Raw genomic sequence first — 23,833 nt, forward strand, 5'->3', positions numbered from 1 at the left:
GAAAATGGGATTGCTGCTTTTAAATTTACTTTCTGAGCTAGCTATTTTTTGGCAGCTGAAGTGTTGGCCACTATTGTAAATTAGTTCTCTTATCCTTGTGTCTCTGATATACAACTGTCAACATATTACAGTTTGTGTTTATGCTTAATGAAGGCACAATTTGGTGAACAGAGCCAGGAAATGAATTTTAGCTCTTAAAACCATTTGCTGTGAGACCTTATAGTGGTGTCTTTCCTTGGAAAATAGTGATGATAATTTCTGCCTTGGCCCTTGAAGCATTGTTGTGGGAATGGAAGGAGGCTCTATAAAGGGTTTTATATGCTTTCAGGAGAGATGCTGGAGAATTATAAGGCACTATTATAACAGTGATGTCCTTGATGTTACTACTCAAATCACCCACGAATTTCCCCAGAGACTGAGCCCTCTGTCTAATAAAAGATAGTGAAATTGACCTATGAGAAAATGAAATGACCAGTTTACTTAGATGACCAGATTGAGTCTCCTGAGGAAAAGAATCCAGTTTATCTAATGACAACAACGTGCTGTCAAGGCACAGTCTGTCTGGTTTCCTGAGGGTTAAAAGATTAGGGCCTGGGATCACCACAGCATAAATCAATATTGCCTTTCTGCCTTTTCTAATTGCCATAGGCTGGGGATCATCAGTCCCTTGGTACTGCTAATGTAATGTATTGATCTCAGGTAAGTAAGATTGAATCCCGGATGAAGCAAGAAATCTATCTCAATGACAGTGAAGTCGCTGTGTGTACCAGCGGCCACTGGGAGGAGCCAGCAGGCCAACATCTCAGTCAACATTAGGTAATGTGCCAATCGGCTTTGAAGTTCATTAGTAGGTATGTACTGGTGTTGACTGGCAGATCTTTAGCATAGTTTTTAGTATTACAGAGCGTGTATTTGATATCACCAATATGACTCATAATTTTGTAATGACAAATACAGTATTAGACACAGAACAAATACAAAGTCCATGAATGTCAAGTGCCACCAAAACCTCTCCATTATAGCAGAATTCTCAATGTCTAAGCTACAAGCCAAGTCTGACATCATCACTGAGACTGAGTTTTAGAAAATGCCTAAAATTATACTCAATGAGATTATTAGCCGCTAGTACTGCCAAGGCATATGCATCTGCAGGCACAAGTAGAGAGCAGGGAAAGAAGAAAGCTTTGCAGCAACCTGACATAGCCTTCCATTTCTTCGGCTGAGAGCCAGGGAAGGTCAGCAAGAACACAAACGTTCAGGAAGACTCAGTCTTGGGCAAGTTCTCTCTAGGTTTCTACTTAACAGTATCTAGAACTATTTATACTGCACTGCCTTCAAGATGTTTATGCTGGTGCATAGAAGTGATACGTTTAATGCACATGACAACTAGAGGTTTAATTGTCTCTTGTTACTCTAGTAGGAGCTAGATCAGTGGTGTGCTGGGGCTGGTTCTTGAGCCAATTGTGTACATCACTTCCCAACTCATGTTCAGTGACCTGCTGTTAGTAGCTTGAAATCAACCAGTATTTACATCACTGGAATCTGCTAATGCTATGAATCAGGGCCCCCTACCAGAGTTGGTTGTTGATCATTTAGCAAAATACCACTAGCGCAGTGTCAGCATGGGGCTAGATCTAACAATCGTGGAAGCCAGCAGCCAACCACTCTTAAGTGATGAGAACAAGGAAACAACCTTGACTGAACTGTCGTGAGAATGGGAAGAGAGGTGTGTATTAAGTGTCTTAGATGCCTGTTTATGAAGCAAAAACAGGTGAAGGCCAACTGGGGGTCCCTTGACCTAATCATTCCCATTCTGCTCATAGAGAAAGCCAGAAAGAATTGCAGCCCAACAGTACATATGAATCATTCAGCTTAAACAGGATTGAACAAGTAGTCAATCCATTTCCCACACTCAACACTTGAAATGTGAACTAATTAAAATAAACACCCATCATTTTAAAAGTGGAGAAATTTATTGTGAATCACCTTGCTAGGCCAATGGCAAGATCTGTGGAATGTTGCATAGTAGGGATTCATCATTCTCAAGGAACTGGAGTTCATTAGTAGGGCATGGTGTGGCTTGTCCTCCGGTGGAGAGGAGGTTTAGGAAGCTTGTAAAAGCACATATCCCTACCATGAAATGCTGATGACAGTCCTTATTTAGGTGATCCCAGACAGGGAGATTTGACTTTTACTTGGTTTAATTAATTCCCATCTAACTGCTTTCAATTTCACAGGAAGTAAAAAAAAATCTAATTTCATCACCCACAGGCCAAAATACCTTTTCCCTGCTAAGCGCTCCCCAAGGGAAGAGAGCTGTTGGTCAGCTGCATGGCAATCTATTATGTTGGGTTTTTGTTTTTGTTTTTTTCAGTTTTGACAATACTGAAAACACCAAACATAAGTATCTGAACATAATATTTGTTACTGGGTAGCACAGGGATTATATCAGACTTTAACAACCTCTGTGACTAACAAATAGTCTTGTTTGTGAAAGACAAACAGACCAGAAAAACACGCCCAGCACAAACAAATGGTTAAGTCTTAAACCCTTAATTATGTTTCCTAGCAAAATGGTGGCTAATGAAAGCCATATGTGCTAGAATCATGGCAGCCTCCCAGATTCCTGCAAGCCCACAGGGGGATGTCTCAGAACAGCCAAGCGGCAGCCAAACCTTTTTGATTGCCAGTCTGTTTAACTCCCTATTTTATTCTCCAAGAAGCTTTTTCTTTATATTCAGAAAGACCTTACTAGGGAGGATATCCACTCCATCTCATAAGGTACTTTGTTTGCAGGGTACTAGTCCTACTGAAAAAGTTGGTCAGGGGCTCTTAGAATGGTTTTTGGAGTTTCCATGGTCTTACTCAGGTTACCAAGCCACAGGAAGCAGAGGTATCTAAGGCTCTAAGCTAATTCCATTATGCAAATAACCTCTTCTCTTAAAGGATGGGGGCACATATATGAAGCTGATAAAAACAATATGGGGAGGGCTTTACACAAAGTTTAGTGGGATGACATAATGGTACAGAGGAAATTCTTTCTAATTATATTTTTCTAAATGGTCTGAACTTGGTCTCACTGCTGACCTGACATCATTTGGAATGGTTACAAGGCCTCAAAGGACTGCTCCAAGGACTAAGTGGTTGATCCTCTTCTCAAACCAAACAAGATAGTCTTAGCTGGGAGGTCCTTTATGGATGCCACTGCTGAGGGCAGGAAGTCGGAGAGAGAGCTTCATCCTCCAATAGTCCTTATGCTCCTTTGGAACTAGCCTTGCTGTTCTGGGTTGTCTTTTGTGACTTGGCCTGGAGTGTCTAGGTACAAAACATAAGGACTTTAGGCACTGGTGTAAGTTCTTTAGGAATCCCTCTTTGACTTTCTTGATCAAAATAATGACAGACCCAAAGTCAAATCTGAGTTTATAATTTACCTTGGTTAATAAAAATAAAGACATTAAAACCAGGCCTCTAGATGTTTAGCCCATCTGTGTGTTCACTGGTGTTCTTCTTTGGTCCTTAGGAACCAGTAGAGCCACTCATTCCACAGTTTAACTCTCTCCCATGACCCCCTTTCTGTTTACTTGTGTCATGCTTTCTGCTCTTGCCCCAAATTCCTTTACCCAAATGGAAAAAGTGGATAGATAAGTAATTTCTTATTTACACACATTTCTCTTAAGATTTAAATTGCTTTCCTGCTAGTATTTCCTGACATATGAATCCTGTGTGAAATACACAACATATGGGAACTATTTCCATCTGGCACAAAAGAAAATAAGAATCTGCCTATATTGTAATTAGCTTCTAGACTTAACATGTTTAGGTCTGATTCACAATTGCATTGGTTGGTTTTTTTTTTTTCACTTTTGGATAACTGAGTTTTAAAAATGTAGTGGTTATAAAATGACTAAAGTTCAGCCTACAACTTCCTACAACAGGAAGAACTGTACAGTGTTTTACAATAGTTTTAATTCTATATTCTCACTGCCCTTAAAAACAACTAGAGAGAAAGGGATTTTCTTTTTTTAGATAATACTTACAGCTTCTTTAGCAGAAATGATGGATCCCTTAGGTAATGAAATAGGTATTGACGGTGTTATGGGTGATGATGTAATTGGTGGTAGTTGCATAAATTTTTCATCCTTAAACATCAGAACTGAGTTGGATTACTGATTTAAAACAATGTGCATTAGATCTACAGTCATACTACCAGGAACCAGCAACAAATACTTCATATTCTGGCACAGAATTCAAGAGACAAAATCTAGAACCTAATTACATATAGCCAAATGTTGAACTTTCTTAAAAACAAATCAAACAGTACAATAAATATTCCTCATTAAAAACACCACTGAAGTTCAGTTTCATTAAGGGTGTTTAAAATAGAGAAATTACCTTGTTTTCATTGTTTAATCTAATTAATCATATGAAAAGTATGGTCTAACCTTAGTATCCTTCAGTGGAGGTGCTAAATCCACCATGTTCTCTTTAGATTCAGGGGAAGTAGGTGATGATTCCACAGGAATATCTGTCTTTGGAGCCTAGGGAGAGAAATATATAAGTATAAGCTTTCTGCTCTTCCCGAAACTCTGAATCGCTTCTACAGTCGTCAATGCTTTCTAGCACAATTTGCTTTCCACTAAATCCCTAACTTCTTCCAAGTATAACCTTTATGAGTAACAGATGAAGTACGTCCCTGAAACAGCAACTTAGTATTATCTTTGAGTTTTGAGTACCCTACATACAAAAGTTGCACTCTAATTAGATTCTAGATCTTCAGTCATCAACAAGCTAATAGATTGCCAATTCTGGTCCTATTCTCCATCTTGAAAAAACCCCCAAAACTTGCCATTTCTCAGTTATGAATCAGTTTCTAATAGAACTGATATACTTGGTCAAAATTGACATCTATCATTTTTGGTGTCTAATAATAAATGATAAAGTCGCCTGGTTTATTAAAATGGTAGGTGCTGCTTAACAGAAGCTCTTGAAACATGAGGAAAATGGAGGGAGGGGTGGTAATTTAGAATAGCTAAACTGTCTTTAAGAATTATATTAATTAGATTTGAAAAATAAATATATAGCGCTGCTCTTTGGAAATAATTTCTTTGTGTACTTTGGAGAGAAAAGAGCTACATATATCCAAAATTATAGAATATTCAATTTGACATCTCTAAATTTTTACAGAACCTAGCATGCTACTTGTTCTTATTTTGTATATATGGAGAATGGAAGTTTAAAAATGTGGATTGAAAAAAAAAACAACAACCAATAAAATGCCTAGGAGGTTGTTATTTTGTCCTTAATTCCTAGGTCTTTCTCAAGAATACCAGACATCAACATCTGGATAAAGAGTTTATGCCTATTTACAATAATCCTGAGAATCCAGATTTAGCTTTGAAGTATTGTGCTATTCCAAGATTTCCTTGCTCCTGACAGCAGTCAAGAATGACAAATAACTTTGGCCTGTCTTAAAGACCAAAGATAGAATAAGAACCCAGAAGCCTGCCTTTCAGAACATAATCTGTGCTCCAAAATTGCTCCTGGTCTCCCTAGAATGCTTCCTGGACAAAACTGAAATTCAAATTAGTCTCTGGAACTATGAAAAGTGGAAGCAAGGTGGTGTCTCCTGCAGTGCATTTTTCATGCTGGACTTCATATGCTTTCCCTTGGCTTGTCCAAGCAGTCAACAGCATAACAGAGATTTAAAATGGTTGGTCCTCGCTCCAGAGCACTTAGTCTAATCTACTAAACCACATGTGCAGCATCTTCTATAATAGTCTTTCCTACCTCACCCATGCAGTTTCTGAGTTAGACATGAAGCCACACAGTAGAAAAGTGAGAGGCCTGTTCTGATGAACCCAGAACAAGATGTTCTAGGAATTGGGCCAATACTGGGTTCTTCAGTAAAATACCATGAGAAAAACTGCTGAGTTAAAGGCAAGAAAAAATGATTAAGAAAATGAGTTAAAGGAAGATAAAAAGTTTACATTCTAGATTGGCCATTCATTGCTTAATAATGAATAGGAATCTGGGCAAATGAAAGAGACATGATAGAATAGAAACATTCAGTCTCAAAGGAGAAAAAGTGGTGGGCCAAACAACGTATGCTAGTGAAGACTAGACTGTAAAGAAGAAAGAATAAACTGAACTCCTATTAGTAAAACTCCTAAATCAAGCTGGAATTAAAGGCAGTAACAGTCCTATAGCTAGAGGTAGTTTCAGTGATTTTAATTTTCTTTTTTTTTAAGAACTTTAAAAAGATTTTTAAGGCCAGTTGGACCAAATTCCAAAAGATACACCAAAGTTAATGCCTACTCCAATTACAATAGGAAATAAGACCTCTGAGGAGAGGCCCTTGTTATGGAAATCCAGGTTCTCCAAGTGCCCAGTTACTCACCTCCCCACTTAGTGGGATCTCAATTGGCTTTGGCTTCACATCTATCATGTAGAAGGTTCGTGACAGGAGCAAAAGAGAAGGAGGGACATTCTCCTTCAGGTGGAGGTCCTGCCACTGGAGAATAGGAGGGAAATAAAACATGACAGAATCACAGAATGTTAGAACTGGATGTGAACCATGATCATCTACTACTTCTCTGGTTTTACAGCTTCCCCAGGTGCATGCTGATAAGTAATGGCAGAATGATGAGAAGAACTGGCTTCTGCACCAGTGGTTGTACCCTGCAACTTGGCTCACTTCAGTAGGATCACTCTCAGATTCAGAGAAAGAATGTTCAATTTTAAACTTTCAAACCAATTGTGGATCAAAGAAGCTAAGTATCTTCTCTTAGACACAAAGTAAATAACGTTAAAGAATAAATCAGCCTCATTCATAACCAAAGAAATAAACATTAAAATGAGAATGAGATGTAAGTTTTCAAGTACCAGATTGGCTAAGCTTTAAAAAACATATTTTTTTAGATCAATAATATACACACAAGATTAAAGATAAAATGTAATCAATGAAAATAAGCCTGCCTTCTACCCCTCTTCTCTAACTACTCTATTTCCTTCCCTAGAAGCAACGACTGGTACCAGTTCTTTATATAACCTTCCAGAGATATCCTATGCATGTACAAATACACATATTTATACGTTTTTTTATCTTTACACAACAAGTAACACATACACACTCTTTTATCCTTCCTTTTTTTCACTGAAATAGTTCATCTTAGAGATTGATTCTCATCAGTAGATATAGAGCTTCCTCCTTTTTTAAACATCTGTAAAGGATTCCATTTTATAGAAATGCCATGATTAATTTGACTATACTCGTATTAATGGATTTTAAGCTGTTTCTAATCTTTTGCTGTTATAAAAAAAGGCCGCAATGGATATGTCATTTTGTACATATGCAGGAACATATGATAGATTCCTAGAAGTAAAATTCTTAGGTAAATGTATTTTAAAAAAGCTATTGCCAAACCTCTATGGAGGTTTTTATCAGAAATTCATGAGTGCCCCTCTCTCCGCACCCTCACCAATAAGGTGTGTTATCAAACTCTGATCTTTGCCAAGATAATAGGTGAATGTGGTATCTCATAGTTTTATCTTCTTATGAAGTTAAGATGTTTCATGTTTATCATTTTTAGATTTTCCTTTCTATGAAACGTCTGCCCACATCCTAACATAGGATTTTTTGAATAGTACATAGAGCTGCATATATCAAATGGTTGGATTAGTATCCTCAACTCCTTTGTAGTGGTGATTGTAAAATGGTACTCCCTCTCAAAAAAGCAATTTAACAGTATGAATCCACTTAATACTTTGTGTTCAAGACATAAATTATTTTAGTACCTCTCTATAATATGGTCATCTTCCAACTAGAGCAGGTCCAGCATGTAAGAGGAAATAGCTACCTGACGTGGTTTCAAAATCACAATAATGGCTCCTATCCCCAAATAATTTGTGTATACTTTATAGCACTTTTTACAGTTATAGAAATGAGACTTTTATTAGGAGTTACTCTTTTGTTTTAAAACATTAATGCTCTTGGTTAAAATATGCTGTTTGAGAGAAAATATTAAACATTTGTTACCAAAGCTACACTTTACATTGGCTTGAGACACTACTTGAGAAAGCAAGTCCAGGTGAGACACCTGGCAAGATTAGACCTCCAATGGACTCACACAGATAATAGACTTTGTATTAGAGATTTTGCCCAAGTCCTTACAATACCTGGAGTAGGCAAAATTCTAAGGTGTTCCTGAGAGTTCTAGTCTCTGGTGTACCCAGAACTCCAGTTATTCAATCAAACTACTAACTTAGGTGCTGCTAAGACAGGATTTGCAGATATAATTAAGGTCCTAAGTCAGCTGACCTTAAGATAGGAAGATTATCTGGGTGGGTCTCACCTAATCAGATGAGGCCTTTAAATCTGGAGCTAGAGATCAAAAACAAGAGCAGTCTGAGATTTAAAGCATGGGTGGTGGGGGGCGGAGGATAGGTTTCCACGTGAGAAGTTTCCCATTGCCGGCTTTGCAGATGCAGGTGGCCTCCAGGACCGAGTATAGCCCAGGGCCGACAGCCAGGGAGGAAACAAGGACCTGAGTCCTGCAGCTGCAAGGAACCAAATTCAGCCAACAAACTGAATGAGCTTGGAAGAAGAGTCTTCCCCCACAGCCCCCAGAAAGGAACACAGCCTGCACTTCTGACCTCTGAGATAACAAATGGGTGTTGTTTTAAGCCAATAAGTTTGTGATCCTTTTCATGTACCAATAGAAAACTAATACAGTACCATGTCTCAGTCAAAATAATTCTAGCTGCTTTAGCATCCCACTGCTCAATTAAATAAGGCAAAATAAGTAAGATGGTTCACTTGACAAGTAGAAATCACAAAATAAAATCTGCAAATTGTAGGAGCGTTCAAGTAAAAAGGGCCCAAGAAAGCTGCTACTTGCCTCTCTGAGTTGTTGTCTCAGTTGTTCCTCAGTGAGACCCAGTGATCTCATCCCTCGGGCCCTACAAGCTGCTTGTAGTTCTGACACACTCAAAGCATTCACCCCTTCTTGGGCAATTATCTGAAAGAAATGTTAAGGAATGATAGTGGTGGATCTTTTTGTTCCAATTTTACCTAATTCCTAAATCGCAAAAAATCAGGGAAACAAAAGATCTGATGCTTTCACTCTTTGTCTCCTGCACTGACTTTTGCAAAGGCCAGGAGCCTAAAAGAACCAAATGACTTAGGAAGGTGTTGCAGTTGAGACGAAGGGAATCCTGCCAACAGGTATTAGTGATATCAGAGATGTTTACATAACTTCTCCCCAACATCATCACCAAAGTAATTATTTCCCCTCTTGGTTTTCATTTCAGCTGCTTGTGACATCTCTACTCTTCCCTTTCATGGCAGCATTAGGATTCATTTAAAAAAATATTTCACTTGAAAAGCTTACTATCTGTTGCATGTCCCAGCAGTGTTCTTCCCCTACTATTCCCCTATCACCACCCTAGAAATAGCCCTAACCTTCTGGTCCACAAAAATCCTTCAATAAGTAACACAGTTTCTGTTTGGTGTGGTCCCCGACTATGCTACTTCTGGGACCAGTACTGTTTATTTCAAAGTTCTGAAAGCAACAATCGAAATCTGAACGGGGCCGGTGGGAACATGCTTCTCAGTTCTGAGAATCCTGCTCCCTCAGGCAAAATGCTTGAAAGCAGCTGATTCCGATTCAAGAAAGATTCTTTCCATTTTTTAAAGGAGTTTATAGTAGTTATAGCCCAAATGGTGCCTTTCCTCCATAAGATGTCTAGGCTCTGCTTCCCCTCCCTGCATTACGCTTTGCCACCCCTTCTTACCAGGCCAACTCACCGAGCAGAATATTTACTTTGGCATGAGCTCTGCGGGAGGGGGCAGAGGTGTGTGGGTAGAAGGCTGTCTTTAGCAAGAGAAGACTCAGGAACCTACTGAGCTGCCGTTCCTTCCCTGTAGGTTCTATCTGCTTTAGATTAGTCCCAGCCAAGACATCTAAATTACTAACTGCCCTTGATGGCCTTCTAAAGAAAATGGGTCAGAGTATGATAAACAACTCCTGAAATGAGTAATCAAAGCTCAGGTTGTCATAGTAATGGTTGTTTAAACCTCTCATTTTGCCAGAAATGGTCCGTGAGCAAACCTAACAGAAGATACTGCACTTCAACACAAAGCCACCCTAAGAGATATCTTCCAATGTCTTTACTAATCCTCTATAGCTATAGTTAAGCTCTTACTTCATCATCTGCTTTTATAGACTTCAGTCTCATCAGGAGCCGAAAGCGGAGCAAATTGTTGGTTCCAAAGGATTGCAATTCTAGCAGTTTGCAAAGTGCAACCAGCTGAGGTCGATCTAAGTGCCCCAGGGTGAGCTGATCCTCAAATAGTTTGGAAAAGCGAACTATCTCCTTTGTGCTGGGCTTGTGGCCTGTTTGGACCTATGCAGTGCGACAAAAAGGCTAATTAAAATGTGTTTCCTACTTAAATTAGCCTTCTCAGCATTCTATTGAAAAGACATGTCAAAGCATTTATGGATTCTATCTTACATTTAGAAATGGCCCCTGTGGTACAAAGAGGAGTAAAGAAATCTGTTTGAAGTCAGCCTAAATCAACTGAAAAATCAGGAGTAGTTCAGAAGTTTGACTCTAATTCTACTGTTCTTTCCAAGAAATTATCAATGTCTTCAGTGCAGTGGTTGCTTTAAGATAGACATTTCTGCAAACTACTATCAATGTTTGCCATATAGTATATGTACATAACTTTTGCAAATTCAGAGATTGTGCACAATTTGGAAGATCCATGGTGACATGCATTATTCATATAACTCCCAAATCAGAAGCTGTTTGGTATTATATAAGAGACTGACACCTGTTTGATATAGGATGAGAACCGTGTAGAGTCCTCTCCCAGTTTGGTCCTGTTCCTCCTTGTCATTTCTGTAATTGTTTCTTGAAGAAATTTTGCTACTTCCAACTTTGCGGCCATTTTCTTTTTCTGTTTTTCCTCCTTAATAAAAGAGGAAAAAGTTAATCAGTCCTTCATGATTACAACCTAGTAGATAAAGATGAGAAAAAAATAATTATCACCTTGTTATTGTTCATTCCTATTTTTATATTCATATTATTTTCATACCTAATTGAATGGGTTTTGTGAGAACAAGAGCAAATAAAAAGTAGCCTCTATTTGTGACTTGCCTCCTTAATCTTACCTTTTATTTCTCACAGATACAATGATCATAAATATTTAATAGATCCAAAATGTATCCTCAAAGGGAGGCTTTGTCATTATTTAGAATGAGATACTATTTCTTAACCTGATGCAAACCATCTAGGTTACTAGTTGAGCCACCCCTCTTTCTGAGTGGTCCTGGATTTTATTTGGGACACAAAGAAAGAAAACTAGAAAATTAACTCTATGCTAAAAATAGCTTACCGTTTAAGTAATGTAAAACGGACACAATTTATTACAATACAATAAGTTAAGGGCTATAACAAATATGAACAAAGCACTACACAGAAGAGAATTAAGTGTATACTCTTAAGACACTATGTTGATCATAATTTCTAAATCCTTGTTCATCATCAGAAATGCAGCGTGGTAGCATTTTCGAAATAACCATAGTCAGGACTTAGAAGGGGTAGAGAAAAAGAGAAATATATATGTTCTATATATACGTATTAAGTTGCCCAAGAGATTCTAATGATGACCCAATCACAGCAATCATTGTCTTAAAAGACTCAGCCAAAAGAGTCACACAATGGAAATACTATAAGTAGAACTCATTTAGTCATCCATTTCATTTCATTCATCCATATCCATATCCATATCCATCTATCCATCCATCCATCCATTCATCCATTTTTTGAGCATCTACCATGTGCCAGGTGCTAGAGGTAAAATAAGCAAAAACAGATATGAATTCCTGCCCTCATGAAACCTCTAGTCTAATATGAGAAACAAACATTAGTGTCTAACAATAATGCTATAATTCCACAAATTAATGTTATGGTATAATGGAGAAGTACTATGAAAGAGAAATGCATAATGCTGTGATCTTATGTAATTAGAAAGCTAGCAATCTCATTTGTTTGCTATCTTTCTTTTCATGGAACAAAGCAAAGAAGAAAGTATTTTCTGGGGACCGTGGCCATGATGTGTATATATGTACACATCACTATGAGTAGTGTTGAAGAAAGAGGAATATTTAGATGAATCACCTTTCTGTACTCACTAACGCTTTCCTTGGAATCCCATGGTATTAACTCTACATGCTGATTACTTTTAATATAAGTAAATTCAACCTCTGCCAGGCAGTTAAATATTGCAATTTGATTCTACACCTTAAATGTATCTCAAACAGATTTTTAAGTTTTAATTTCCAATGCCACATTCATAATTGAAGCTTTCTCATGCTATTGCTATTCCAGCTGATTTCCCTCCTTTGGCTCTACTCTCTTCAATCCTTCCTGCCAACAAAATTATTTTTCTAAAACACAGATCTGATCATGTTACCCACCCTCTGCTGAAATTTACTTTCTATTATTTACCACTGTCAAAGGTAAAGTCCAAAACCCTTAGGGTGGCAGACGCTTTCCAGCCTGACCCAACACATCACTTTCATCTTATCTTCTGCCATTGATCCCCTTGTATTCCAACCATAAAGAACCAATTAGTGGTCTCTGGTTATATCATACTCTTTTACCCTGTGAAGCCATTTTAAGTCCTTTTCTTTCTATCTAGAATGCCTTTCAAACACTGTCAAAATTCTACCACTCTTTAAGTCTCAGTACCACAGTTAACTCTTCTGTGAAACATTTCCCAATCTGATTTAAAAGTTGCCCTCTTTGTCCTCTCGTAATATTGTGTTTATATCTTCATAGCACTGGCTAGTAGAGTGGCACAGAATAAAGAGAATGAAGGAGTTGCCTTGGTTTTCTAGCCCTTCACCTTTGTAGTGACCATCAATGAGGACACCCTCTTCTCGAGGACTAATGGGTCCTTTTGCTGAATAAACCGTGCCTGCTGTTCGACTAGTCACTGCAGTAACAGTTGATTTATGTTTGTTTCATTTTTCAACAATTAAAAACAAGTTAAAGTTCAATGGAGAAGGGATAGTTTTTTTCAACAAATGGAGCCAGTTAAACGGGATATCCACGTGCAAAAAAAATGACTCTTGACACTAATATTACACCTTTTTGAAAAATTAACTCAAAATGGATCATAGACTTAAATATAAAACTCAAAACTATAAAATACCTACAAGAAAATCTAGGGAAAAAACTAGGTGACCTTGGGTTTGGCAATGAGTTTTTAGATATAACACCAGAAGCACAACCTAAGAAAGAAAAATTCGATAAGTTGTACTTCATTAAAATTAAAAGCATTTGCTCTGCGAAAGACAGCTCAGAGAAGGAAAAGACAAGCCACAGTATGGGAGAAAATATTTTCAAAACACATATCTGATAAAGGATTTGTAACCAAAAATATACAAAGAACTCTTGAATCTCAACAATAAGAAAATTAACAACCCCATTAAAAAGTAGGCAAAAGATTTGAACAAACACCTCCCAAAAGAAGATATATAGATGGCAAATAAGCATATGAAAAGATGGTCAACATCATATGTAACTAGAGAATTGCAAATTAAAATAACAATGAGATAGCACTGCACTCCTGTTAGAATGGCTAATATTCAAAGCACTGACAACACCAAATGCTGATGAAGATGTGAGGCAACAGAAACTCTCATTCATTGCTGATGGAAATGCAAATGGTACAGCTACTTTGGAAGACAGTTTATTGGTTTCTTACAAAACTAAACACACTCTTACTATATAATCCAGCAATTGCTCTCCTAGGTATTTACCCAAATGACTTGAAAAGTTATGTCCACACAAAAACCTGCACATGGGTATTTTTAGCAGCTTTATTCATAATTGTCAAGAACTGGCAGCAACCAAGATGTCTTTCAAAAGGTGAATGAGATAAACGGTAGCACGTCCATATAATGATATATTACGCAGTGATAGAAAAATAAGCAATGAAAAGGCATGGAAGAAACTTAAATGCATATTGCTAAATAAAGAAGCCAATCTGAAAAGACTACATATTGTATGATTCCAACTATATGACATTTTGGAAAAGGCAAAACTATAGAGACAGTGAAAAGATTAGTGGTTGCCACAGGTTGAGTACAACACAAAAAGTGAACCCTAGTGTAAAGTGTGAGCTTTAATTAATAATAATATATAGATATTAGTTCTTCAATTATAGCAAATGTACCACACTAATGCAAGATGTTCATAATAGGGAAAATGGGGGAGGGAGTATCTGGGGATTCTTTGTACTTCCCAGTCAATTTTTCTGTAAATCTGAAAAATAAAGTCTATTAACTTTTTTGAAAAGTTTAAAATATCTGGGAACATTCGAGATCTTCCTCCATATATCATCAGTTTGGGCTCAAATAAACTTTTATAAAAATTCTCAGGAAAAAAAAGTTTAAAAATCCTACATACCTTTTTAGATTCACTTTCAAAAGTTGATGGCAACATCTCTGGGAAGAGTTTCAGAAACACTGGTAATAAGAATTCCATGAAGGGTACAATTATGAACACCATAAATGGAACCAGGCGGAAGAAATCAGCACAAGTTCTCAAAAGCTAAAGAATTAAATGCATATGCAATATTCATTATTTTAGGACTTGCCCCAAATAACAACAAAAAAACCCTAAAACTGAAAAGCTTGCTTAGGTTCTTAAAGTGTTAAAAACACAAGACATTTTCTGCAGCTGTTTATAAAATGGAAAGGTGGGGTTTTCCTCTTTTTACCATAGCTCTAAATATTTATGAGATATCCTCAAGGAAGTCTGTGACAATCAAAACATATTATTGGTATCTCTTAGCTTTCATCTAACTTCGGGATCCATATTTTAACAACATAGTATCAGTTAAAACTGGTTTTTAAAATGCATATGCTTAGTATATTAACAACAGTTTGTACTTCAGATGCACCGATCAAACTCTCAACTCCTTGGAGAGATTGGAAAACACACATATAACCATTCTATAGGCAAATATATACAAATTTTAAGAACTTTGCCTGAAGTTGTACAGCAAGTCAGTTGAAGACAAGTAGGAAACTCAGTAAGAAATCCTGGTTCTTACATCAGTTACTATTCCTACTTCGCAATTTTTAAATGAATTTTAAGTTGAGTTTAAAACTTGGTTCCTAAATAGTTCATTTTAACTTCACATTTCTTTCTCAAATATGATTCTTGCGTACCCTTCGTCTCTCTCGTCTGGTCAGCACCTGTCCATGCAACAGCTTCCAAACCATTCTGGCAGCAACTTTGGTGTCAATCCAAAGCAAAGAGAATCCATGGTAATAATGTTTAAGTTCATCCACAATTTTTTGTCTATAAGATTGCTTTTCTTCCTTAGTCTTCGTGCCAGTTTCTTTTGTGGGCTGAGGGCTTGTCACCTGTGGCTTTTGGGGGGTTTGCTCCAGCTGAGGTTTACCAGGGACCTCTTGTAGCCAGCAAGTTGATGTGTGTAGCTTTTGTACTATTCCAGTTTGTAAGCAAAGTACTTTATTGCCTGACTGACTAGCATAGGAGTACTTCTTCCTTCCATAGTTCTTCGCATATGTTTTATTTAAATGAGAATCTGGCAAGTGAAGAAATGCAAGTGATGGGGAATAAGAAGAGCAGGTAGGATGGACAAAATGGCTAGGGAACCTGGAATAAAGAGCAACATCCTCTGAGTTGAACACAAACTATCATAAACTTAAAAGTTAAAGAAATGATACTGTATCTGGTTAAAATAAAACAATAGTTTTAAAGCCTATATTTTAAAAGCAGATGATATTCATTAGTGAGTGAAATATAACTTTTTACTCTAGTTGAAAAACAGTATGTTTTATGGTTGAATGATATACTCTATGAGAAACATTAATAAGTTAATTCCTAAGAATAATTGCTATATTAGAAGTTATAAACTCTGCAACTGTTCATTTAAAAATCTAATAGCTAACATTTTCCTGCCAGGGGTTATGTTTGAAAGTTCTGTCTCTCTCTATCTACTGTCCTAAAATAGGTGGAAGATGTGTATCTTCAGCTGTTCTACTGACAATAGGAATAATGTTTGAATGAAACACTTCACGGTCCCTGTAGGGGCTAGCCAATCATGTAGTACTGCCTCGTCTATATAGTGCCCATGGACTTCCTCATATGTGAGGCACTTACAGCCAAAATGAACCTTCACCTAAGATTCCCAAAGAACGTTAGGAGTAAGAACTAGAATTGGGCACACCAGCCAGGTATCTCTACATTCCAGTTTTGCAACAGTTCACAATCTTCAGTTAAACTAGCACATCAGATTGTTTGAAAATAAAAAATAAGATCATCTAGGCAAAGGAAGTTCCTGGCAAAAAGACTTCTTTTGGCAAAGAAATGGCTTTTTCCATTCTTTGTTTTTGAAGCATGTCAAGATAAAACACTTTTTGAATGGCCAAAGGGAAAATATACAATGTATCTGGCACATAGCAAGTTCTCAGTGAATATTCTTCGGAATAAAAAGTGATAACAGACATTGCTAGGGCAGATACAGGCCCTAGGACTGACTTGTTTGCCAGCCACTTTAATCTTTTTTATACCTTATGTATCATTTATCAATTACAGAGGCGTCACTCAAAAATCATTGTGTCTATTATTTTACCTGTAGTACACATCTACAAAATTACTCAGTCTGAGTTCTAAAGCATACAGATGATTTGGGCTAAGTTTAAATACATTAAAATCTCAGCTTCCTAAAAACGAACATAGTTAAAGCTAACAAAACTTTAATTGTGTACTAAGTCTATCCTTTTTATATATTTCTTTTCCATCTAGAAGCAGAAAGTTAATATAAATATTGGGGGGAATTCTAAGGCTTACCGTGTTCGGGCAATAGCTAAGACTGTATTACAACTGTAGAAGGCCATATTTATATTTGTCTCAACTAGCCAACATAGGACCTAGGCAGAAGGAGTAAGTAAACAATTCAGTATTTCAAAAACATCAATTGTAAACATAATCAGGATTTAAGTGTTTTTAACTATCGAAGGAAAAAATATTTGCATATTCAATTCAAGGTGTAAAATCTGAAGTTCATTTCCAACAATCATGAATAATGTTTTCTTAGCCCTGGATTTGAGAATGTTACTTTGGGATCCCAACAAATAGAAATGACCTTTAATATGATGATGCTCAAGATGGCGATATGGTCTTCAAAGACATTTTGATTTCTGGTCATTAGTTCCTAGCAATCTACTTGAATGGTTGCCAAGTATTCAAGAAGCTGAGCAAGATATACCTATTTACAGCCTAAAAATATAGTTAGAAAGTAAATATCTTGGATTTGTTTTCAATTAGCTTTTTTCCATACTTAGCCCAGCTGTCCCAAACTTTAAAGACTGAAAGTACTCACTAATCTCATTATGTAGCAGTGAAAATATACATGGTACCTACTAATAGCCAAGCGGAGGTGAACGGGTTTTGTGCTAGTGGCTAGTGCTTCTCCAAAGAACCCAAACTGAGCGTTATACCTTCAAATAAGCTTTGCCAAAACCTCTTTCCATCATGTGGTGCTGCTTCTCAGCCAAGGGTAGCAATGAGCCTCAGTATCTCATAATGTCAACTATGCTTTCCTGCAGGTGGGAAAGGAGTACCAGGAACTCTCCTGGCCGGAACCTCAACCACAGAGCTGACATTTTGACCAAGAGTTCAAATAATAGTTTGGAATATATGAACCTAGACTAAGGGCCGGTGGTCCTATGCTGGAGGGAGATCATACCCCATCCCTCTGTCAGTGGGCTCTCCTGCCACCCGCACTCCAGGAGGGCGGCGGTCAGGGCCAGGCCGGGCGGCGAGACCCACCTGCGCTTACGCACCGCCCACGCCCACACTGCGGGGTCCTAGGCTCCCCCTGATACCTTTGCTTCCAGCACTTGAAGATATACCGGGACAAAACGAGCTCTCGGCTCCCTCCGTCGGTGGCTTTTATGTGCGTTGTGTGTTAGACTGTGTTTACTGTGGTGGGGTCGGTGGGGGAGGTTCTTTGTATTTTGGCACGGGGTTGCTGCAAGCACTGGGACAAACCTTGCCGACGCTCCAGGTTTATGCAAGGGAGACGAGAAGCAGGGTACGGGGTACGGAAGAGAAAGGAGGAAGCGAAGCACGGAAGGAGGGGGAATGGGAGCTGAGCTCCAAAGTTGATGGGCGGGCAGGGAGACGAGGTCAAGGGCTGAGGAAAGCGCGGTGGGCAACAGAGCTGTGGGGGAAAGTGGGCGCTGTTAGGAGGAGCCGGATGCTGAGGAAGTGGGCTCCGCACGAAAACAGGCAGGCACGGTCCACCAAGGTACAGTCTGAGGATTTGACCCGCCCACCCCTACCTCCTCTGGCCTGCTCCACGGAACGGCTGCCTTAGTCATCCAGTCCCTTCCCGATTTCCCCGCTTCCTCAGTTCCCCAAGATAGAAGGGCCAGAGGCCGTCTCTATGGCTCCACCTCTTTCTCACCGGTGATGTCACTCTGAGTGACGACACCACCAACCAATGGGTTTTCAAACTCTGGGGAAGGCGGGCGTCCTTCGCGGTGCCCTGGAAGCAGCAACATCTGGTTCCCACCCTGCTAAATGACTTATTTCCCTATTAGGTTTAGTTTAAGGAGAGTCAGTGCTGGGGGCTCAAGACTGACATCTTTCTGCCTATCCACACTCTGTAGGCTGTGGACTAACCCACCCCGAAAACTCTTCATTGAAAGCTGCATTAAAGAAGCTCTTACTCTACGGATAGCGTAATATGCCTGTTAGTAGCCATGGCAACCATCTAGGAGTCACGAATTACATCACTTTCCTGTATTTCCCTCCTCCGCCCCCTCAACTGCGCAACCGCAGGGGGTGGGGTGAAGCAGTGGGGAGAGGGAGTGGCAGAAAGGGCGGGAATGGTAAGGAAAACATACCTCTCCCTTCTTCAGGGCCCAAGACTGGAATGCTGTGAAATCTTCATATGGAAATCTGAATTCTACTAAAGAAATTTGCTTCATAAATGTTCTCTTAACAGGTATTGTTTCTGATCAGTACTTGCTGTAGAAATCGCAAATAACATTAAAAATGTATATTCTTGTAGCTATGCAGTGACATAGAGCACTGCAGATTTGGGGGACACTTCAGTTCTTGGGATGGGAAACTGAGCCATCTTGGGTAAGTTGAAAGATCTAAAAATGTTCTCGCTCCCCAGTCATCTCTATCCTTTTTATCTGGCTCTAGAAGAAAGACAATATTTTTAGTGGCTCTAACACCAGGCTGCAAGGAATAGCTTTCTCACGGGGAACACCTCTCTTAACACGTGAGTTGACCACAGACTTTACTCATATGGGCTGAACGTTTGTAAGAATGAAAGATGGTGGGTATTAAATTTCATGCTTTGTTTTTTAAATGCAGACTGTTTTTAATCCACAAAGCATTTTTAAACTTATAACTAAGTGGATCAACTGTTAAATAGGCAAAACTTTTCAGTTTGGCCACTAGAGGGCTCTTTGTGCATGTCTGATACCCAACTTTCCACATAAAGGTTTCACTTCACGTTGTATGTTTACTAGAATTAACAAAACCTACAAAGCTTCGATCTCTTTACTTTTCCTTCCTTGAAAATTCCCGATGGTATATTGAGCTCTAAAAGGCCAGGTAGTTATAATTTTCACATTAATTTCATAAATTAATCACTGCACTGCCATGTCCCTGTACTTATCTGGAAAAGATCGTAAGGGATGCAAAAATATTCCTTAGTTCCCTGGGAGACATTTTACACCAGAAAATATTCCTATTCATGCATTGTATTCACTTACAACCAGGCACGGTGAAAATCATTAAGTATTCATAAACCAGATGAACGATTCCAAGATCAGTACTTGAAAGATGAGCTACATTTTCTACCATGGCCATATGTCAGCAATCCCAGTCTTAAAAGGGAAGGGTTAAGAATCTTCCTTATTGAGATCCATTTGTTCAAAGCAATGCCTGTCTTCTCCTGTTATTAAGACTGGCGATTTTTTTACTTTGAAGACAAGTGATTTATCATGTAAGGAGTTTTTGGGTTTAATCTTCAAAAGAGAAACAAATAAAATTTCTTTTTCCATAATTCTGGTCCTGAGAATTGTGTTAGACTGTTCATTTTCTAGGGAGAAGAGAAAGCATGTTCTGAACCTCAGAAGATGTTAGATGCTAAAAATGTAAATTATTATTTTAATATTCATTTCCCTAAATATGGCTCCAGATCAAATATTAACAATGTATTTTCTAATGTTTTGCAGGAAGAGACTATGCATTTACTTCACATAACTAATTTTAAACTCTTGTCAACATAGTTTTAGAAGCAAATTAAAATCCCAGGGAACAATTTACCAGATTCTCCAGGAGTCAGGTCAAGGCAACTATTCATCAACAAAACAAGGTTAACATGGGAAGGTGAAAAAGAAGGATAGAGGTAGGGAGAGGGGAAAAAAAGACCAATTTAACTGCTCTTCCCCAGGAAACAATCAAGCTGAAATAACCTCAGTGGCCTCCTTTGGTAGCCCTTGTTCCAAAAAGACATTTAAAACAATAAAAAATGTGCTTTTATCGATTCCTTTAACTTTTGATACTACACAAAGCATAGGTAGTACACAAGCATAGGTTTAGAAATATTTAATGATTAATAGTAATGGGAAAGCTAATTCTGAATATCATCCTGAGTATTATTAACAGGGTTATGTTTTTAAAAACACATAATTAGTAATCATTAAAATAATCTGTACGAATCTTTTAATTTTTTACTTTAGTAGGATTTAAAGATAAAGATATCAGGAATTTCTTGTAACGGTACCAAATAGATCCAGCACTATAACGTCTATAGAGAGTACAATGTAGTAGTGATATGGCTTTTTAGTCTCAGAAAAGAGAGCAGAGTTTTGGTTTCCTCATCGGATTGCTGCCCGTGTTTCCTTTGTATTTCCTCTGTGCTGCAACGTTCTAGTCATTACCAACAGTCCCCGGAAATATCACTAAATCTGCACACTCCTGCAAGACCAATTTACTGTGTCACACCCCCAGGACCTTCTACTGTAGGATGGGGAGGGATAGAGGGTTACAGAGAATTTTGACTCCTTTTTCCTCCTCTTCTTGCGTGAACTCTGTTTAGGACAAATGCCCTCACATCTCTCGAAGGGAAGGTCTACCAGCGAGCAGCAAAGGACACAGGCACGTGACGGGCACCGAGCCCTTGGGCTCCCCCCGGCTCCGGGGTGCAGTTGGCTCTGACGTCCTCCTCGTTACCCACAGGCCTCCGGGCCCGCAGTGCGAGCAGGAAGAAGGCGTGCGGGGCGGGCTGCCTGCTAGGGAGGTCAGCGTTTCCCCCCAGAGACTGAGATGCCGCCAAGATCTTCTAATGCTTGCGATGGGGAGCGGGGGAAGCATCCGGCTGAAACATCCATGGCAGAAAGGAAGAGTGCCCCCCAAGGCTCAAGTCTGAAATTGCTGCCATGGTGTCCAAACGCAGACGCTGTGGAATAGGCAGCTCTTCTCTGACAGCTGTCGGACAGAAGACAAGGAGGAGCAGAAAGTTCCCGGTCGCCTTAACTGGGCGCCCGTTTGTACGTTATTTCTAACACATAGGGATTGTATGACAATCACTCTGAGGAATACCATATGGTATTTAATACGTGCTGTTATTTAATAAGTAACACGTACGAGCACAATTTTACCTCCCAGGCCCAACCTTTAACCTATCTTCTCTGTCTTCTAGTTTTGTTTTTACTCTCCGCATCGTTCCTTCCTGTCTCTCTGCTTTTATCGCCTTCGGTCTCACTTCTCGTCTAGAGTCCCTCGGGCCGCTCACATTTCTCGTTCTCGCTCCGGCCCCTCCTCCCCGCTAACTGGCCTCTTCCTCCTTTCGCCCCCCGCGCCCCAAACCTGGGACTGCATTTCCCGGCAGGCGCCGCGGCCAGTAGCCAATAAGGGGCTGAAGATTTGGCGGCGGCGGCGCTCGGAGAGTCGGGGTGGGGGGGGCTTTGTGCGCGGCGTTGGTGGTGGCGGCGGGAGCGGGCGGCGACGGCAGCGGAAATCCCCGTGAAGAGCTGTGATCGGAAACGACACATGTTTCTCTCTAGCGCGGGAGCGGGAGCCCCGAACTCTGCTGCCCCGGCCGCCAGCCACAGGCTCCTCTCTGGCAGCAGCGGCTGCGCGGCGACCCCCCTATCCCTCCACCTCCACTCCTACCCCACCACCCGCAGCCTTCCTCGTCTCCCTTCTTCTCCCCTCCCCTCCCCTCCTCGCCTGGCCCGGCCCGGCCTGGCCCGGCCGTGGCCCTCCTCCGTGCCTGCGGTCATGGCAGAGGCATCCGGCGCGGGGGAAATCTAGCCCGGGGATTTCATGCGGCCTAGCTTGATTCCGTCTCCTCCCCCCGCGGCCCCGGCGGCCGCCCGCACCCCAGCCCCACTCCGGGCCTCCGTGTCTCTCCTGTGATCGTACTGACACGGCCGGGGGGTTAGAATGGAACAAACTGAAGGTAAAGTAAATGCGTGCGTGTGCGTGCATGCGTGCGTGTGTGTGTGTGTGTGTGTGTGTGCGTGTGTGTATGTGTTGGAAGGAAGGGCCGAGGAGGGAACGACGAGGAGGAGACAACATAGGGATGGGACCTGGGTAGGCAGAGAGACCTTAGCCGGAATGGGAGTACAAGCGGTGGCCTGCAAGGCTTGGAGGGGAGTCTGGAAGGAGGAGCAGATGGCAAGGTGGGGGGTGTGGAGGGGATCGGGAGGTGGGGCAGGGAAGGTAGGATTGGGATAAGAGATGGAGTGGCGCTGAGCTGGGAATTGGGGAGTAGAGGTGGGATGGGGGCGGGGATAAAGACAGAACGGGGGAGGGGCAGGCAAAGGGGAGCAGAGTTAGGTTTGGAGAGGATTAGAGAGACCTGGACGGACTGAGAAATAGGGAGGTTTGAGAGTGGAGGTTGGGAGCTAGAAGACTGGAGGAAGGAGATAGAATTTGATGGAGAAATGGGCATCAAAGGAAAAACGGAGAAATGAAAGTGAAGGAAAAGGTGGATTCGGAAAGGAATGAGAAATAATTGAGACAGGATGCAAACGGAAGATAGGAAATAGACTCAGGAAACTGGAAGTCTTAAGATTGGGATCGGGAAGGAAATTAACTGAATGTTGAGAAGGATGAGAACTAGCGACCAAGCATCAATGAGTGGAAGGAAAACAAGGGGAACCGGTTTGTTAAAGTGTTAGGAAGGGAAAGCCTTTTGTTCCAATATTTGTATTCTGTACCTCTTCTTTCAAGGCTGGAGAATAGAAAAGCTAGTGGTTATGGTATTGTGGTTGTTGTGAAATGGGGAGGTGTGGATTTTACTGTTTTGAGGGAGGAGGAGATGTTAGTGTTATAGTAGGTAGCAAGACGGAGAGGCATGGCCATAATTTGATGATTTTGGTAAGGAAGTGAAGACTATTCAGATTTAAAGGGGGCAGGGGCAGCCATGTTTGCTGCCTGGCACTGCAGTGTAAATAAATTCCTTCTTTCCGACATCAGTATGAATCTGGAAGGGGCCAGTTCAGATTGTTAACCCCCTTTCTATTCATGAACTCTTCTCTTCCATTCCTTGGGTAATTTAAAATTATTCATAACCACCAAAAGAGTTAGTGATGTTTTCCATCTTGTGTGTTTTGCTGTCTTCACCCCCCACCCCCTTTTCTTCCTTCTGGTTGCAAATAAGGCATGCTAATGAACGGCAGTGTAAAATTTAACCCTTTTTATAAAGTTAAGGCTGTATTTTTACTAGCTGAAGGAATCACTACCA

The 23,833-nt window shown here is 40.0% G+C and overlaps 2 protein-coding genes across 10 annotated transcripts in view; one reads left to right on the plus strand and one right to left on the minus strand.

The window, feature by feature from the left end:
• Positions 1 to 1,951: 1,951 nt before the first annotated feature.
• Positions 1,952 to 18,503, minus strand: LETM2 (leucine zipper and EF-hand containing transmembrane protein 2). 5 transcript variants are annotated; one of them, XM_006916297.3, is made up of 11 exons: positions 18,396 to 18,503; positions 16,900 to 16,979; positions 15,249 to 15,702; positions 14,482 to 14,625; positions 10,835 to 10,972; positions 10,204 to 10,404; positions 8,898 to 9,017; positions 6,398 to 6,511; positions 4,443 to 4,538; positions 4,038 to 4,139; positions 1,952 to 3,315 (listed from the first exon to the last, which is right to left on the minus strand). In XM_006916297.3, exons 1-11 carry the CDS (start codon positions 18,432 to 18,434, stop codon positions 3,253 to 3,255), a joined length of 1,551 nt encoding a protein of 516 aa, XP_006916359.2. In that variant the 5' UTR covers positions 18,435 to 18,503; the 3' UTR covers positions 1,952 to 3,252. The 5 variants fall into 5 exon arrangements, with proteins under 5 accessions (XP_006916359.2, XP_024905767.1, XP_024905770.1 ...); XM_025049999.1 differs by lacking the exon at positions 18,396 to 18,503 and adding an exon at positions 17,937 to 18,386; XM_025050002.1 differs by lacking the exon at positions 10,204 to 10,404.
• Positions 18,504 to 22,159: 3,656 nt separating this feature from the next.
• Positions 22,160 to 23,833, plus strand: part of NSD3 (nuclear receptor binding SET domain protein 3) — a 93,169-nt gene continuing 91,495 nt past the window's right edge. For all 5 annotated transcript variants that reach the window (XM_025049971.1, XM_015592875.2, XM_015592874.2 and 2 more), the window contains exon 1: positions 22,160 to 22,543. The gene's annotated coding sequence lies outside the window, so the exon portion shown is untranslated. The remainder of the gene's footprint in view (positions 22,544 to 23,833) is intronic.

Source organism: Pteropus alecto, unplaced genomic scaffold (assembly GCF_000325575.1).
Source record: "Pteropus alecto unplaced genomic scaffold, ASM32557v1 scaffold24, whole genome shotgun sequence".
Classification (NCBI taxonomy): Eukaryota; Metazoa; Chordata; class Mammalia; order Chiroptera; family Pteropodidae; genus Pteropus; species Pteropus alecto.

Bases quoted from the DNA above. Each gene is read 5' to 3' on its own strand.
- LETM2 (XM_006916297.3), bottom strand. From the start codon at position 18,434: ATGACTAAGGCAGCCGTTCCGTGGAGCAGGCCAGAGGAG. The intron at 15,703-16,899 runs GTAAGCCTTAGA...TCTTTATTCCAG, and splicing joins TTAGCTATTGCCCGAACACG to GTTCCCTAGCCATTTTGTCC. The intron at 3,316-4,037 runs GTAAGTATTATC...TTTTGTACCTAG, and splicing joins TCATTTCTGCTAAAGAAGCT to ACACTCCAGGCCAAGTCACA.